Below are 14,777 nucleotides of genomic sequence, written 5' to 3' on the forward strand. Positions count from 1 at the left end.
AACTCCCCCACCCTCCTCGCCCCCTTTCAGTGTCCCCAGAGCCTCCCGGGACCCCAACGGTGCCACCCACCGCCAGGCCTTGCTGGACAGGGGAGTTCCAGTGCCAGAACGGGCGCTGTGTCCCCGCCGGGCCCCATGGGGCCATTTGCGATGGATTCAACGACTGCGGGGACTTCTCAGACGAGAGGCACTGCGGTGAGTAGTGGGCAGAGACCCCTTAAGAAGCACGTAAAACCAAGCAATCCGTCTAATATATTGCATGCAGTTCCGGTTGCCTCCGCTCAAAAAGGAGATTGCAGAATTGGGAAAGGTTCAGACTTTGGTAATCTTCCGTAATATGGCCAAAATCTGGCGCCCCCAAATGGCCCTTCTCTCTCTCTCTCTCTTTGCATTTTAATATTTTTAATAAGTTTTATATAACAACTTTAAATTCAAACATATCATTCACCTCCTCATTTAGGAGTCTCTGAATCCCTTGACTTTCCTCTGCCATTCCATGATTACCATTATCAGTCTTTCTTTTCATCTGCTTATCGTATTTTCTCTAATTTGTTTTAAGAACAGTAATCCATTTTTCCACAGTTTTGCGTGATCAGAAGCATTACTCAAATCCTGCCAAAGTTTTTTGTTGTTTACAGTGTTCTCTTAAATACATTATAATTTCCCCCCCATTTCTTCTTAAAATCAAGCAGATCCCAAGTTTCAAAGATAATGTTGCTTCCTTACTGCTAGTCTTTGCCAACTTCTGACAGCGGTCAGTTCAGTCGGTCAGCCTAAACTTTGCCTCACCCTTCATGAGTTGCAAGCTTGCAGAAAGAAAGCTTTCCCTTTCTTACAGGCTTGGTTACGTTGGGGTACGTTTTAGCAGGCTGGGTTATTTTTCTACACAGAGTTGGGGTTCGTAATAAATTCTGTTCGATCCTTCCTTCACCGGATCTGTGCTGTGGGTTCCCTTTGGCAGGAGTTGGCCCGTCTCCAGAGCCCTCCATCCCAGGGGGCTGCTTGCCCTCCCAGTTCCGCTGCGCCACGTCGGGGGTCTGCATCCAAGCATCCCAGAGGTGCGATGGGGTCACCGACTGCCCAGACGCCGACGATGAGGTCGGCTGTGTGCCCGAAAGCAGAGCGCCCTCGGCTGGGACCAGCAGGTAATGCATGGTGGGGGAGTCTCCTTTAGAGCCTGCCCCCAACCTGGTGTCTGGGCTGCGGGTTGGCGAGATAACTCAGTCGGTGGAGCATGAGATTCTTCATCTCAGGGCTGTGGGTTCGAGCCCCGTGTCGGGCAAAAGATTCCTGTGTTGCAGGAGGTTGGTAGCTGACCCTGATGGGATGTTTCCAAGGGAATGGGGGCAATTCGCAGGCCCCCAGCTGGCTCCAGCCCACTGGCCGGTAGCCGGGCGAACGCCGGTCCTTGGAACAGCATCAAACAGCGACCTGCAGCTTCAGAACTCTTCAGAAGCTGGAGCACCCTCTAATCAGCAGAGTAATTAACTCTTTGCGACGGAAGATGTTATGTACTGAGTTGAATAGGATCCTAAATGCAGCAGTCTGATTGGTCCTAGAACAATAGGATCCAGAATGCAGCAGTCTGACTGGTCCGCAGGAGCCACCCAATCCAGCTCCAGGTGGAAGTGAATCCGCAACCTGATTGGCCTACAGGAGAATCCCGGAATTAGCCAATCACCTGGGGCCCATTGTGTAAATAATGTATATAAAGCAGACATTTCGGGGGAAATTCCATTCCTCACTACTATGAGCTGAATAAAGAGCATGAAATCCACACTCAACTCTGAGTATATTTCAGAAGGGCGGACAGAGGCATATGTAAAGCATATTTACAAGCAGTTTTATTCAGCATAGATCAAGACAAAGAAAACATGTCTGCTCTCCTTCATGTCTAAGAGCAGGAAGAACACTAAGCAAAAGCAACACACAAACAGAAGTTCCCAGCAAGCTGTGCTGGAATGTAAACAGACATGTGACATACGACAATCCACAAATCTGTTCCTCTTAGGGTGGAATGGAACATCAATACCCTAACAGCGATTGTACGATTCTACAGAGCTAAACTGGGGAAGTCTCTGCTACAGGAGACAGCCATGGCTGCCAACCTGGATGGCATTAAAAGAGGATCAGGCAAATTCGTGGAGGAGGAGAGGCCTGGCAAAGGCAGCAAGCCAGCAAGGCCCTGCTCTGCTTCCACAGTCAGAGGCAAAAAATAAAATAAAATAATCCTTCCAGTAGCTCCTTAGAGACCAACTAAGTTTGTTATCAGTATGAGCTCCTGTGTGCATGCACACGTCTTCAGATACGGTATCTGAAGTGTGCTATCTGAAGAAGTGTGCATGCGCACGAAAGCTCATACCGATAACAAACTTAGTTGGTCTCTAAGGTGCTACTGGAAGGAATTTTTTTATTTTGTTTTGACTACGGCAGACGAATACGGCTACCTACCTGTAAACAGTCAGAAGCAGCAATTCTTCTGAGTACCACTTCCTGAAAACCACAGGAGGCAAGAGGGCTCTTTGACTCGGAGTTTCCCATTAGCACATGTGGCGCTGTGGGTTAAACCACAGAGCCTAGGACTTGCTGATCAGAAGGTCGGTGGTTTGAATCCCCGCAACAGGGTGAGCTCCCATTGCTCGGTCCCTGCTCCTGCCAACCTAGCAGTTCAAAAGCACGTCAAAGTGCAAGTAGATCAATAGGTACCACTCTGGCGGGAAAGTAAACGGTGTTTCCATGCGCTGCTCTGGTTCACCAGAAGCAGCTTAGTCCTGCTGGCCACATGACCCGGAAGCTGTACGCCGGCCAATAAAGCGAGATGAGCGCCGCAACCCCAGAGCCGGCCACGACTGGACCTAATGGTCAGGGGTCCCTTTACTTTTACTAGGCAGGCTTGGCTAAGCAATAATTGACTCTAGAGAGACATTCCTCCACCAACGATTGCAGTTTGAGAGCTTTTGTGGGGAACCCCTTAGCAAAAGTCCTTGCAATATTTATTTCAGCTCTTGGACCTCCGAAAAACAGCCGGCGAAGCCTTCCGTGCCCCACGCAACTCAGGTGAGAGTGCCAAGGGGAATTGAGGCAGGATGGGCTGGTGTGTGTGTCTGTTTTTCATTGGTTTTACATATAATCACATTACGTAACATCACAGCCCCTTGTTTTATCCCTTTGGCTCAGCTGATCCTCACGGCTTCCCTCCCTCCCGTCTGACGGTTCACAGAATTAAACTTTGCATCTTTACATTCCGCTTCACTTCCTATCTTTGTTATACCATCACCTAAAATATGATATTACTCAACCTGGATAAGTAGCAATTTCACCTTACAGATCTTCAGATAACCCTGCTAATGGTGTTAATTGCTTCCAGTTTTCTTTCAAATATGAATTTGTTCCAGTCCTTTTGGAATGCCTGGTCTCGCTGGTTCTTCCCGTCAGTTTCGCCAGTTCTGCAAAGTCCATCAGCTTCGTCTGCCACTCTCCTAACTCCTGTTGCTTCCATCTCTGGCCTAACAAAACTCTTGCCGCAGTTGTTGCATATAAGAACAAATTTTTATCATGTCTCGGTGTCTTTCGGTTACCCTTTTCCAGCCTTCCTCTCAGGGCTGTGGTGCAGTTAAAACCAGGGAGCCAAGTAACAGCACCGTCAGCTCCCTGGAAGGAGGAGAACTGGAAGGGCAATTCCTCTTTATCCAAACTGGCTAGCAGAAGGTGACTCTCTTTTCTCTCCATCCTTGCAGGTGTCCCCCAGCAGATGGCCGCTTCCTGAAGGTCTCACCTTCCCCCAGCCAGGTAAAGCGCATCTCTTCCCAGACAGGGGGAGGGCTTGGTCCCAGCCTTCTCCAAGATCTGCACCCGTCACCTTTCATTGCTCCATGTTGATGGGATAGCCCAGTGGGTAGAGCACGAGACTGCATTTTAAATTGCATTTTAACCTGTATTTTAAATTGGTTTTTATTATGTTTTCACTGTAATTTTACTGGTGTTAGCTGCCCTGAACCTGGCTCTGGCCGGAGAGGGCGGGGTATAAAATAAAATTAATTTTTTTATTATTAATGATTCTGAGTTGTCACAAGATAGACCATTACTGGCAACAGTGAATGATTTTTCTTGTAAATGACTTACCGTACATCTGTGACAGTGAAGGTTTGTGCGGGTTTGGAAAGTGGTTGTATGTAAATACGCCATAAATTTCCTCTGTCCTGCTTTCGTTGATCAGAAGGTGTGAAAATATTTCGCATGCAGTATTCGCTGCTGAATTTTACCGTTGTCTCCTCTAGCGGGTTGTGCAAACTGGTGTCCTGAGCAATGGTTTTCATTTATTTATGGGGCAGGGTTAGGGGGCACTGGGGAAGAGCTCGTGGTACCGAGCGAGTAGGAGCCCCAAAACGTTTGGAAACCTCGGATACAGCAGAACTAACACCGGCCTACCTCGAGAGGCTGTTGTGCCGATTTCTAAGCTGACGCGGGTTGTGATGTGCCCTGAGATCTATGGGCAAAGGGCGGCATATTAATGTAATAAAATAAAAATAAAACTGGCTTTGCAAATCCACGGAAGCAAAGCTGGGGGCGCCTCTTACTGGATTTGTGCACCCTCTCGACGCAGGTTCCTGCAGCGAAGCCCTTGGTCTGGAAGACGGGCGAATCCACCAGCAGCAGCTGAGTGCCTCGTCCTACCAGGACGGGAACCCACCAGACGCCGGGCGCCTCAACATCATGCCCAACATGTAAGTTTGGGGGTCCAAGTCAGCTTCCTGGAGTCAGGGACAGATGGGGGGGGAGCTCAGAGAGCGTTGGTGTGAGGGTACCATGGTGGGTTTGCATTGCAGAAGGAAGGGGCCAGACAATTCGATGGTGATAAAAGAAAGTGCATAGTTAATCTCTGGAACTCCCTGCTGCAGGAGAAAGGGACGGCCACCCACTTGGATGGGTTTATGATTTTTTAAAATAATTTTTATTTCCATTGCAAAGTTACAACAAAAATTACAAACATAAAATCCTAAAAAACGAATAAACCAACAAAAACAAAGCAAAACAAACAGAAACCAAAAAAGGAAAAAAAAACCACACCTAAAAAAAACCCATGCCATCATACTAATCTTTACATACATATACACATATTGACTTCCTTCCTCTCTTTTGAGACCTCAAAAATTTTAATCTTTCTGAATTGTTGTGTCTAATGTAAATTACCTCTATCTTTACACCTTTCACACCGCTTTTCAATTTCTTTAACGCTGCAAAGCTTCATTCGTTACATACGATATACTTACTCCAGAACAATGTTTTTTCATATATTCTTTAACACAATCCCATTCTTTTGCTAATTTTTGGTCCGATTGTCCCCTTAGGAATGCTGTGAATCTTGCCAAATTTATATATTCACAAAGTTTAATTTGCCATTCTTTTATTGATGGGATTTCCCCCCCTTTCCAGTTTTTTGCTATGAGCATCCTGGCAGCTGCTGTTGCCTAAAGGACTACTTTCCTTTGATTGCCAGGGACATCTTTTGTAATTATACCTAAAAGGAATGCCGTTTTTTACCAAAATATATTTTAAACATTCTTTTGATTTCTTCATATATTTCATTCCAAAATTGTTTAATAGGTCGGCATTCCCACCACATGTGAAACATTGTTCCTATTACTTTCAAGATGATTATTGTCATTTATTATTCTTATTTATTAAATTGGTAGGCTGCCCGTCAGCTGTAGACGTCAGGGCATAAAAATACAAGATGAAAACCACAAAATATGTTAAATCCTCTTTAAAAGGGGATTAGACGAATTCCTGGAGGAGGAGGAGAGGGCTGAGGAACTTGTGACTATTAATGTTTAAAAAATGGGCAATGGAAAAATTTTTTGTGGTGCCACCCCTTCTCTTGATGCCCTTGGCAGATGCTTATTTTGCTGAATGGTTAATAGGCCAAACCTTGATGCTTCTCCTCCCCCCCACCAGGCAGAACATGGCCCCCGGGTGGAGCCCGGGCCCCTCGGACCCCGACCCCTATTTCCAGGTGGACTTCCTTCAGCCCACGTTCCTCACTGCCGTGGTCACGCAAGGCGGGGGGCCCTCCCAGGGCTACGTCTCCCGTTACCGCCTGGTCTACAGCAACGACGGGGTCAACTTCCGGGATTACGCCCGATCTGGATACGGCCCCAGCACTTCCCTGCGGGCGCAGGTACCACCTCTGCCCAGGCCTTTCGTCCTGCTTGGCACGGGGTCCTCCCGAGCGGGTGCTGAGGACAGGCTCCCCCACTTCCCAGGAGATCTCTCAGGGCTCCCAAGAGAAGGCAGAGCTGCTCAGTGGGTTGGTGTGGGAAGGGATCTCCAAGGTTCATCTAGTCCACCCCCACCCTCCGCAACACAGGAATCACAGCTAAAGGCCCCCTGACAGACGACCCACTTGCTAAGCACTCATCCTGCTCAGCTTGCACCAAGAAGACGTGGGAATCAGATTATATCCTGCTCTACTTTATCTTCTGCTCTGTTTACGAAGCAGTTGTGTTAATTGCATCTATCAATCTATTTATTGCCCCCACCCTTCCTTCATTATTTAAAAACAACTTACAGTCACTGAAAATACAGTGGGTCCTAAGACATATAGCTATGGTGCTAATATCACAGAATGGTAGAGCTGTAGAGCTGGAAGGGACCCACAGAGTCATCTAGTCCACCCCCCAAAAAAACACTAAAAGAGGATTAAAATTACCATAGCTTTCTAAGCATCTGGGGAGGCTTGTCTAAACAAGCTTTGAGCAAGTGCCTCTTTGATCTCAAGAGGCAGGGAGTTCCAAAGGGCAGGGGCTGCCACACTGAATGACCAAGTCCTAAAAAATGCGGAAAGGGGTTTATGGGCCATCCGTACCTGTGCCAATTCTGCCCATCAATGCTTACCTGGAGCAACGCCGAACTCGATGGCACCTAATTTTGAGTTGACATACTTTTAGAAGGCCTTGGCAGAGTTCTGCCAAAGCCCTCTAACCCTTTTCCAATAAAAACAATTGGGAGGGGAATAGTCATGCCCCGCCCGTTCTGAGCCTCGCTCTTGCCCTCTGCCGCCTCGGCTTACGCTTCTCAACTTCCCACAGGTTCTGGAGGGCAATTTCAACAGCGCCACGGCAGTGCGCCAGGAGCTGCGCCCACCCATCTTGGCCCGCATCCTCCGCCTCGTGCCCACGGAGTTTCGCGGGAGCCCCTCCTTGCGCATGGAGGTGATCGGCTGCCCCTGGAGTGAGTTTGGGGGGACTGGCGGGGGCACCTGGAGGGTTCTTCCAGGGGAAGGCGGTCGGCTGACGGGTCCTCTCTTCCAGAGTCTATGCCAGCCTCGGACCACCTGGCACCCTCCAGAGGCTTTTGATAGCGGTTAAACTGTGGAACTCCCTCCCACAAAAGACAATGATGGCCCAGGTGGTTTGAAAAGAGGAACGGAGAAATTCCTTGCGGAGGAGAGGGCTATGGAAGGCTACTATCCATTGCTCCTGTCCTTGGGCGTGGAAGATAGAGGGTTGGGAATAGAGGAGGGCCGAGGCTGGCACAGGGCAAGGTTTTCTCCAGGAAAACAGTGCCCCCCTGTCTTTGCAAGGGAGACTGGACGGGAGGCTGCTTTGAGTACAGTGGTACAGTGGAACCTCGGTTTTCTAATGTCTCCGTTGACATACATTTCGGTTTTTGAATGCCGACACCCCGGAAGTAAATGCTTCTGTTTTTGAATGATTCCGTTCCTGAGCAGCTTCCGAGGCACGTTCCTCATTTCCCCCAATTGACTTTGCAGCCAGCCTTTGAACCTCAGTTTTTGAACTTTTCAGAATCCAAAACGGTCTTACATTTGGAAACCGAGGTTCCACTGCACCTTGGTTTTCGAATGTCTCTGTTGACGAAAGTTTCAGTTTTCGAATGCCATAAAACCTGGAAGTACCGTATTTTTCGCTCCATAAGACACACTTTTTCCCTCCTAAAAAGCAAGGGGAAATGTGTGTGCATCTTATGGAGCGAATGCAGAGGGGAGCAGGCGGGAAAAGCCCCCCGAGAGCTGCACACAAGCTCCGTGCGGCTCTTGCGGGCTTTTCCCCAGGAGGGAGAAGGGACTGACTGGCCACATCAGTCCCTCCTCCCACCTCGCAGAAAAGCCCACAGGAACCGCTCAACCTCTAAAGAGTGCACAGCTTTTGCGAGCTTTTTCAGGAGGTGAGGGAATTCCCCCACCTCGTAGAAAAGCCAGTAGAAGCCGTGCACACTTTAAAGAGCAAAGGGGAGCCTTCATCCCGCTGCCCTGCGGAGGCTTCACACGGCTCTGTCCCTTTCCCCATCTCCCACAAAAGCCAGGGATAGTCGCTCTCCCTTTACAGAGCCGGGTGGAGTGTGTGTGTGGCTCTTGGGGGCTTTTCCCCGAGGAGGGAGATGGGTAGCCCGTGCCCTTCTCCCTCCTGGGGAAAAGCCTGCAAGCGCCCCACACACGCTCCACGCGGCTCGTTAAAGGGAGCGCTGAGCAGAGCCTGGGATGCAGACAGGCTCTGCTCAGCGCTCCCTTTAAAGAATATTTTTTTTTCTTGAATTCCCCCTCTAGAAACTAGGTGCGCCTTATGATCAGGTGCGCCTTATGGAGCGAAAAATACAGTAAATGCTTCAGTGTATCTGAAGAAGTGTGCATGCACACGAAAGCTCATACCAAGAACTAACTTATTTGGTCTTTAAGGTGCTACTGGAAGGAATTTTTTTATTTAGTAAATGCTTCCGTTTTTGAATACACCTCAGAAGTCAAATGTATATGTTATTTTTCTCAACTTTCTCTATTAAATTTGCAGACCGCCCTTTGTGCCTCGGTTTTTGAACGTTTCGGAACTCGAAAAGTCTTCCGGAATAGATTATGTTTGAAAACCGAGGTACCACAATTACTCCGTTTGAGGGAGACACTGCAAAACCTACAGATTTTCCTGCAAAACTATTACAAAACTTTGGTATGGCTTTGGAGTGAATCGGATGTTGAATTTCCATGTGTTAACAACGAACCCCGGTTTGATGTATCTATTACTTGGGGGGCTCCTTGGTTTTGCTGTTTTTGTTTTCACTATTTTTTTGCCTTTTTGCTTTGTAGTTTACCTTGCGAGCCGCCCTGCGGTCTTCTGATGAAGGGCGGTTTGTCAATCAAACACACAAACAAACAAGCAAACAGATAAAAATAAAACATTTGGGGGCGCTGCAAAACACGGGGTTCGTGCTGCACAACGCTGCCAAGCAGCTGCAAAGCTTTGGCACCGGTTTGGACCCCAAATTCTGGGGTTTGTAGTTCATGAGGCCGGACACTCAAGCTTCTCCCATGCTTCTTTCCAACCCCACAGCTGGTGCGACCTCTACGGTCACTGGCACAAGACCCCCTGCCCCAGAGACAGCATCTCCCCCGCAGTGGCTCACCAGGCTGCCAAGTGTATTGCAGGAGTCCCAGCACCCTGGAGGAGCAACCGGCGTCCCGGAATCGCCCCGGATCCGGCCCTCCAAGGAGCCTCCTGCCTCGCCTTCCTGGTCCCCATCCTGGCCATTGGGATCCACTTTGCCCAGACTCGCGACTGGTACCCCTGGCACGATGGTGCTGCCCGCGTCGCAAACCTTTCCGTACCAGCCAGGCCTGCGAACCATGCCGTCCGGTAAGCAGGGCTGTCATCTCCAAAGGGGGCGGCAGGGGGATGTGTCTGGGGCATTTGGAACGCTCTGTAGGGTTCTGGTCGCCTCACCTGAAAGAGGAGATTGTAGAGTTGGAAAAGGTTCAGAGGAGGCCAAACTTACGGACTATGCAGAAATGGCAAACCTTACTGGGAGAATAAGAAATCAAGATGACAAACTTTTTAGAAAAGGATGGGAATGGTTTATTGAATATTTACAGATAAATTGTAAACGGATAAAAAAACACTGGCAGTATTATCTTTTTAGGGGGGATTTATGGGGGGGGGAAATGAGGTTGATATGTTTTTGAATTGTTATGTTGAAATGTTTAATAATAAAATAATAATAATAATAATAATAATAATAATAATAATAATAATAATAATAATAATAGAGCCCTGTGGTTGGATCCAGCCTGTGGCCCATTTGGTCCAGCTTCCTGCTCTCGTGAGGCCATCCTGGGAAACCCGCACGCAGGATCCGAGCCCCAGAGCAACTGGAAATCAGTCCCCCTGCCAGCCCCCATAAGGTGCTGTTTTCCTCTGACAGCGCTGACTCGAACTCCCAGCCCCGGGCTTCCCAGAATCCTCTGCACCCAGGGGCAGTTCGCCTGTGAAGTCTTCGGCTGCGTTGAGGCCGCCTTTGTTTGCGACGGCCAAGAAGACTGTCTGGATGGTTCGGACGAGATGCACTGCGGTGAGTTTTGCTACCTGCCGCTCCCTTTGCCAAGAGGCGAGAAACTCTGGGGATCCAAGGCGCAGGCGCAGCTCCGGTTTCCGTGGAATGGAGTCCAATGTGGTGCTTTTAATTTGCGCATATATCCAACCTGGGATCACAGATGCTCTGTGGGTGCCAGGGAAGATCTCAAGGGTGCCATTGCACCCACGCACAGAGGCTGGTGGCAATTGCCATTAACCAAAAGTTCAGGGGTTGGTGGTTCTCCCCCAGGGATGCTTTAGCCATCTGTCAAGTCACCCAATGGGCTTCAGGAACAAGTGTGCCAGGGAATGGTCTGGATCAGAGGACTGGAGAATGCATTCTCAGGCAGATCAGCTCCTCTCTGAAGAGGAGGAGGAGGCAGGGGCGTACAAAGGGGAGGCGGAGGGGGCGGGCCGCCCCGGGCACAACCCGGGGGGGGTGGCAAGATGGCCCGCTGCCTCCCCCCAGCTGAAGAGTGGTGGAGGGCATGCATGCAGTCAGTGTGGGTGCCACATCTGCCCGGTGTCCATACGGGCTGCTGCTTGCATGGCAACCGTATGGACATCTGCAAGGGCTGGCGCTCATATGCGGCGTCTGTGCAGGCTGGCAATCGTGTGGCAACCGTACCAGCTGCTGCGCAGGCACAATCTGTACCAGCTGTCACATGTGCGCAGTCTGTACGGATGTCGCGCATGCATCACTGGGTGGTTCACCCCACCCCTCGGCGTCCTGACCCGGGTGACAGAGAGGGTTCCTCACCTACTGGGAGGAGGAGGAAGACCCCCCCCCCATTTCCAGCAGTTTCAGGAACAGAGAGAGACACAGACCCTGAGCTGTTTTGAGAGGAGTTGCCTAGTTACGAGATAATGGGAAGAGAGACAGAAGGGAGGGAGCAGGCAGCAGAGGCGTCATTAGAGAATGTGGGGAATCTTCCCTCCCCAAGAACTAGGAGGTCTGCCTGTATTAAAGAACAAAGACTAGAGAGGAGAAGGAACTTCCCATTGGTGCCCAAGATGTTGCTGGGGATGGAAAGGGGAGGATTTAGAGTAGTCAACCACTCTCCTTGTCGAGAGATGTGGATTTTTGCTTGTAACCAGGTAACAAAAAGGACTACAAAATATAAACTGCTCTTTAATTCTTGCCAGTGAAGTTACGCCTGACAAAGTGGGACTCGGCGCCTGGTCTCCCTGGTCCTAGTCCGACGCTCTAACCATTGCATTGCACTTCCCCCCCACAGGTGGTCCCACTGCTCCCGCCACCCCCACCACCACCCTGCTGCCCCCACTGGGCCCTCCCAGCGTCTGCTCTGCCAAGCAATTCACCTGTGGCAGCGGGGAATGCCTGGCGCTGGAGCGGCGCTGCGATCTCCGCCAGGATTGCCAGGATGGGTCCGACGAGGCCAACTGTGGTATGTCAGATTGGGGCAGATAGTCGCTCCCCTCACCCCCCCCCCCATTCTGCATGAGAGCAGGGATGGGCAAATGAGGGCATGGCTCGGCCATGCTCTGCCCCCCCCCTTCCCTGAGGGTTTTTGCCTGGCTGGACTGTGTCCCTGAAGGCGGAGGGTGCCTCTCGCTTTCCTGGATGGAAGGTGAGCGGGGAGTCCGTGGCAGAGAGAAGTCAAGCGTCAGAGGCAGAAGCTGGTGAAGAGTCACAGGTGTCTCCCCCTCCTGCTGTGACAAGCTCCCCTGAACCAAGAGAGGCATGAAAAGGGCGGAGGAGAGGTTTGCCACACTCAGGCACGGTCTCTGATTGCTTGGAAAAAACCCTGGATAGGAGGGGACTTAGGGGAGGCAGGGACTTTCAGTCTCAGCAACTGATCCATGGGGCCAGACCTACTAGGGTTGAGCTGTTGTGCTCATGAGTCCTGACAGTCAATCAATCAATCATTTTATTTGTATGCCACTTTCTCAAAGTTAAAACTATGTTCAAGGCAGCTTACAACATATTAAAAAACCCACATAACTACAAACATAAAAGCAGTTATAAATAATAAAGGAAGCTTCAAAAAGTGCACAACCCAACTGAACAATTATATTGCCACATTAATCCAAAATGAAGACACAAAAAATTAGTATCAACAGCCACAACAAAACCCCCTCAACAGTGCCCCAACCCAAAACATTTCTGCATGTCATTTTTGACAGTCCATCAAGACTGTGCAGATTGTGTTCTTGCTAATAAAGAGCTAAATTGCACAGTGTGGTTTCCTGCCAGCTCGCTCCTGACACCTGCCACGTGTAAAATTTAAATCTGTGGCTCCTCCCACTTCTGCCTCTGGCTCCACCCCCACTGGCCATGTGGCCCCTGGAAGGTTGTCCAGCATGGAATGCGGCCCTTGGGCGATGAAATCTCCCCCCCCACACACCTCCGTCCTAAAGAAAAGGGCACCAGCTCAGATCAAGGTTAGGATGTTTCTCTCCTGGCCTTTGCCGGAACTATAGTTCTGGTCCAATCCTGCCTCTCTCCCTTCTCTGGCAGCGGACTGCATCATGTCCCCGTGGACCACCTGGAGTGAATGCAGTCGGTCGTGCGGGCTGGGGGTGACCTTCCGGCGCCGGGACTTGCTCCGCAACGCCCTGCCTGGGGGGCAGTGTGACCGCGATGAGTTTGACAGCCGCTCCTGCTTCCTGCGGGCCTGCCCAGGTAAGGCCTTCTCCTCACTTACCTGGGAGCAGTGGGTTCCTGGGCAGGCGGGGCTCAAAAGGCTCCCTCCGCTTCTCATCGTCTCTGCAGATGCCCGGCCTGAAGGAGAACCCTTTGGGAAAGGAATTGAATTTTGCAAGTGCTGAATATTTCAAACAGAAACTTATTCATATAGTGAAATAAAGTGAAACTCGCAAGCAGGATTCGAGCCCCAATACCCTCTCAAGCCTTCTCAGGCCTGAAGCCCTTCATAAAAACATGGAATTATGGAATTGTAGGGTTGGAAAGGACCCTGAGCGTCATCCAGTCCAACCCCTTGCAATGCAGGAATATGCAGCTGGATGAAACCTGCAACCTTTGTGTTATCAGCACCACGTGCTAACCAACTGAGCTACCAACTGATTTATCTTTTTGCATGCTGCTTTGAGGCTGTTTAGTTTGCAATCTAGTGGCGTATACGTTTTATGAAAGATGTGGAGTTTATTTCATAAAATGAATACACCACTAGATTACAAACTAAACAGCCTCAAAACAGTTTGCGGGAGGTTGGGAGATAAATCAAACGTTAGCAGTAAGGAAAATTAACAGCAAAAATTAAGGCATTCAAAAAGTTAAAATAGAGGCTGAAAACAGGATTGAAAACAGGATTGAAACTTGCCTGAACAATAACGTATTTAGCAGGTGCAGAAAAGAGTGCAATGAAGGCATCTCTGCCTGATGTCAAGAGGCAGGTAGTTCCAAAGGACAGGTGCTGCCGCATTAAAAGATCAAGTTCTTGCAAATGCAGAACGGGTATTACGCGTCACCTGTGCCAATTTCTTACAACAACCTTGCGAGGTGGGCTAAAGCGAAAAGCTTGCAGGCTTCACGTGTAACATTTTGCTTAAAATGTTGATTTTGCCAGACTCTTAAAAACACATCTTTCATTCATAGTCGACGAAATCATTTAAACCGGCTCCCCGTTATTTATTCCAAAAAGGCACGGGAAGGTTGGCATGACAAAATACTGCCTTAAGATACAGGGGTCCAATTCTGTGGTTGCATGACGAGCTCAGTCACGTGGCTCTTTCTCTCCGCCCAGTTAATGGCACCTGGGCATCCTGGGGCGAATGGTCGGACTGTGACGCCGAGTGCCGCGGCGGCGTGCGGAGCCGCACCAGGACCTGCGCCGACCCCCCGCCCAAGAATGGGGGGCAGCCTTGCCCGGGGGACGCTGTGCAGATGGAAACTTGCAACCAGCAGCCCTGCGGAGATGCCCGGGGTAAGTGCTGGCTGCATTTGGGAGACAGGGAGGGTCAGAAAAGAAAGGTGGGCCAGTGATGGAGCAGTGGTGGCCTGAGATGGGGGAAGGATGATCCTGGGGGATGGCAGGAATATTAGGAAACCCAACAGAAACAGTGAACAATTTGGGGAGAAAAGAACAGAGAGGTTTTGTCTTTCTTTACATCTGGCCTTGTACGTACCAGAGAAGCCTTCAACCAAACACACAGAGGAAAAACTCCGTCAGAAATCACAGCCAATCAGGGCCCTGGGCCACCTCGCCTGAGATCATGCCACTCTGCCTGGTTGCTAAGCAACTCCTTCTCCACCCTCTATAGCTGAGTTACTGATTTAACCCTTGAGTTACAAACTGAATAATCCCTGGACTGACAACATGGGGCAGATGGGCAGGAGCTATAGGCTCTTCTGGATTGCTTTGTGAATTAGGGGAGGGAAGGGGAGGAAGACTGGATGGCTGCAAGCCCTGCCCCCTCCACCCACTAAGCTTCGCTTCCCTT

At 49.9% G+C, this 14,777-nt stretch overlaps 1 protein-coding gene across 1 annotated transcript in view; it reads left to right on the forward strand.

The window, feature by feature from the left end:
• The window catches only part of LOC308569488 (SCO-spondin-like), a 198,326-nt gene that overhangs the window by 85,785 nt on the left and 97,764 nt on the right, over positions 1 to 14,777 (forward strand). Inside the window, exons 45-56 of the mRNA XM_081163402.1 lie at positions 31 to 195; positions 962 to 1,145; positions 3,003 to 3,057; positions 3,738 to 3,789; positions 4,604 to 4,724; positions 5,956 to 6,178; positions 7,089 to 7,230; positions 9,336 to 9,638; positions 10,204 to 10,350; positions 11,591 to 11,761; positions 12,835 to 12,999; positions 14,081 to 14,260. Coding sequence (XP_081019528.1) covers positions 31 to 195; positions 962 to 1,145; positions 3,003 to 3,057; positions 3,738 to 3,789; positions 4,604 to 4,724; positions 5,956 to 6,178; positions 7,089 to 7,230; positions 9,336 to 9,638; positions 10,204 to 10,350; positions 11,591 to 11,761; positions 12,835 to 12,999; positions 14,081 to 14,260 — 1,908 coding nt within the window. The remainder of the gene's footprint in view (positions 1 to 30; positions 196 to 961; positions 1,146 to 3,002; positions 3,058 to 3,737; positions 3,790 to 4,603; positions 4,725 to 5,955; positions 6,179 to 7,088; positions 7,231 to 9,335; positions 9,639 to 10,203; positions 10,351 to 11,590; positions 11,762 to 12,834; positions 13,000 to 14,080; positions 14,261 to 14,777) is intronic.

The sequence above is a fragment of the Podarcis bocagei genome (genome assembly GCF_964188305.1).
Source record: "Podarcis bocagei genome assembly, chromosome: 12".
NCBI classification, from domain to species: Eukaryota; Metazoa; Chordata; class Lepidosauria; order Squamata; family Lacertidae; genus Podarcis; species Podarcis bocagei.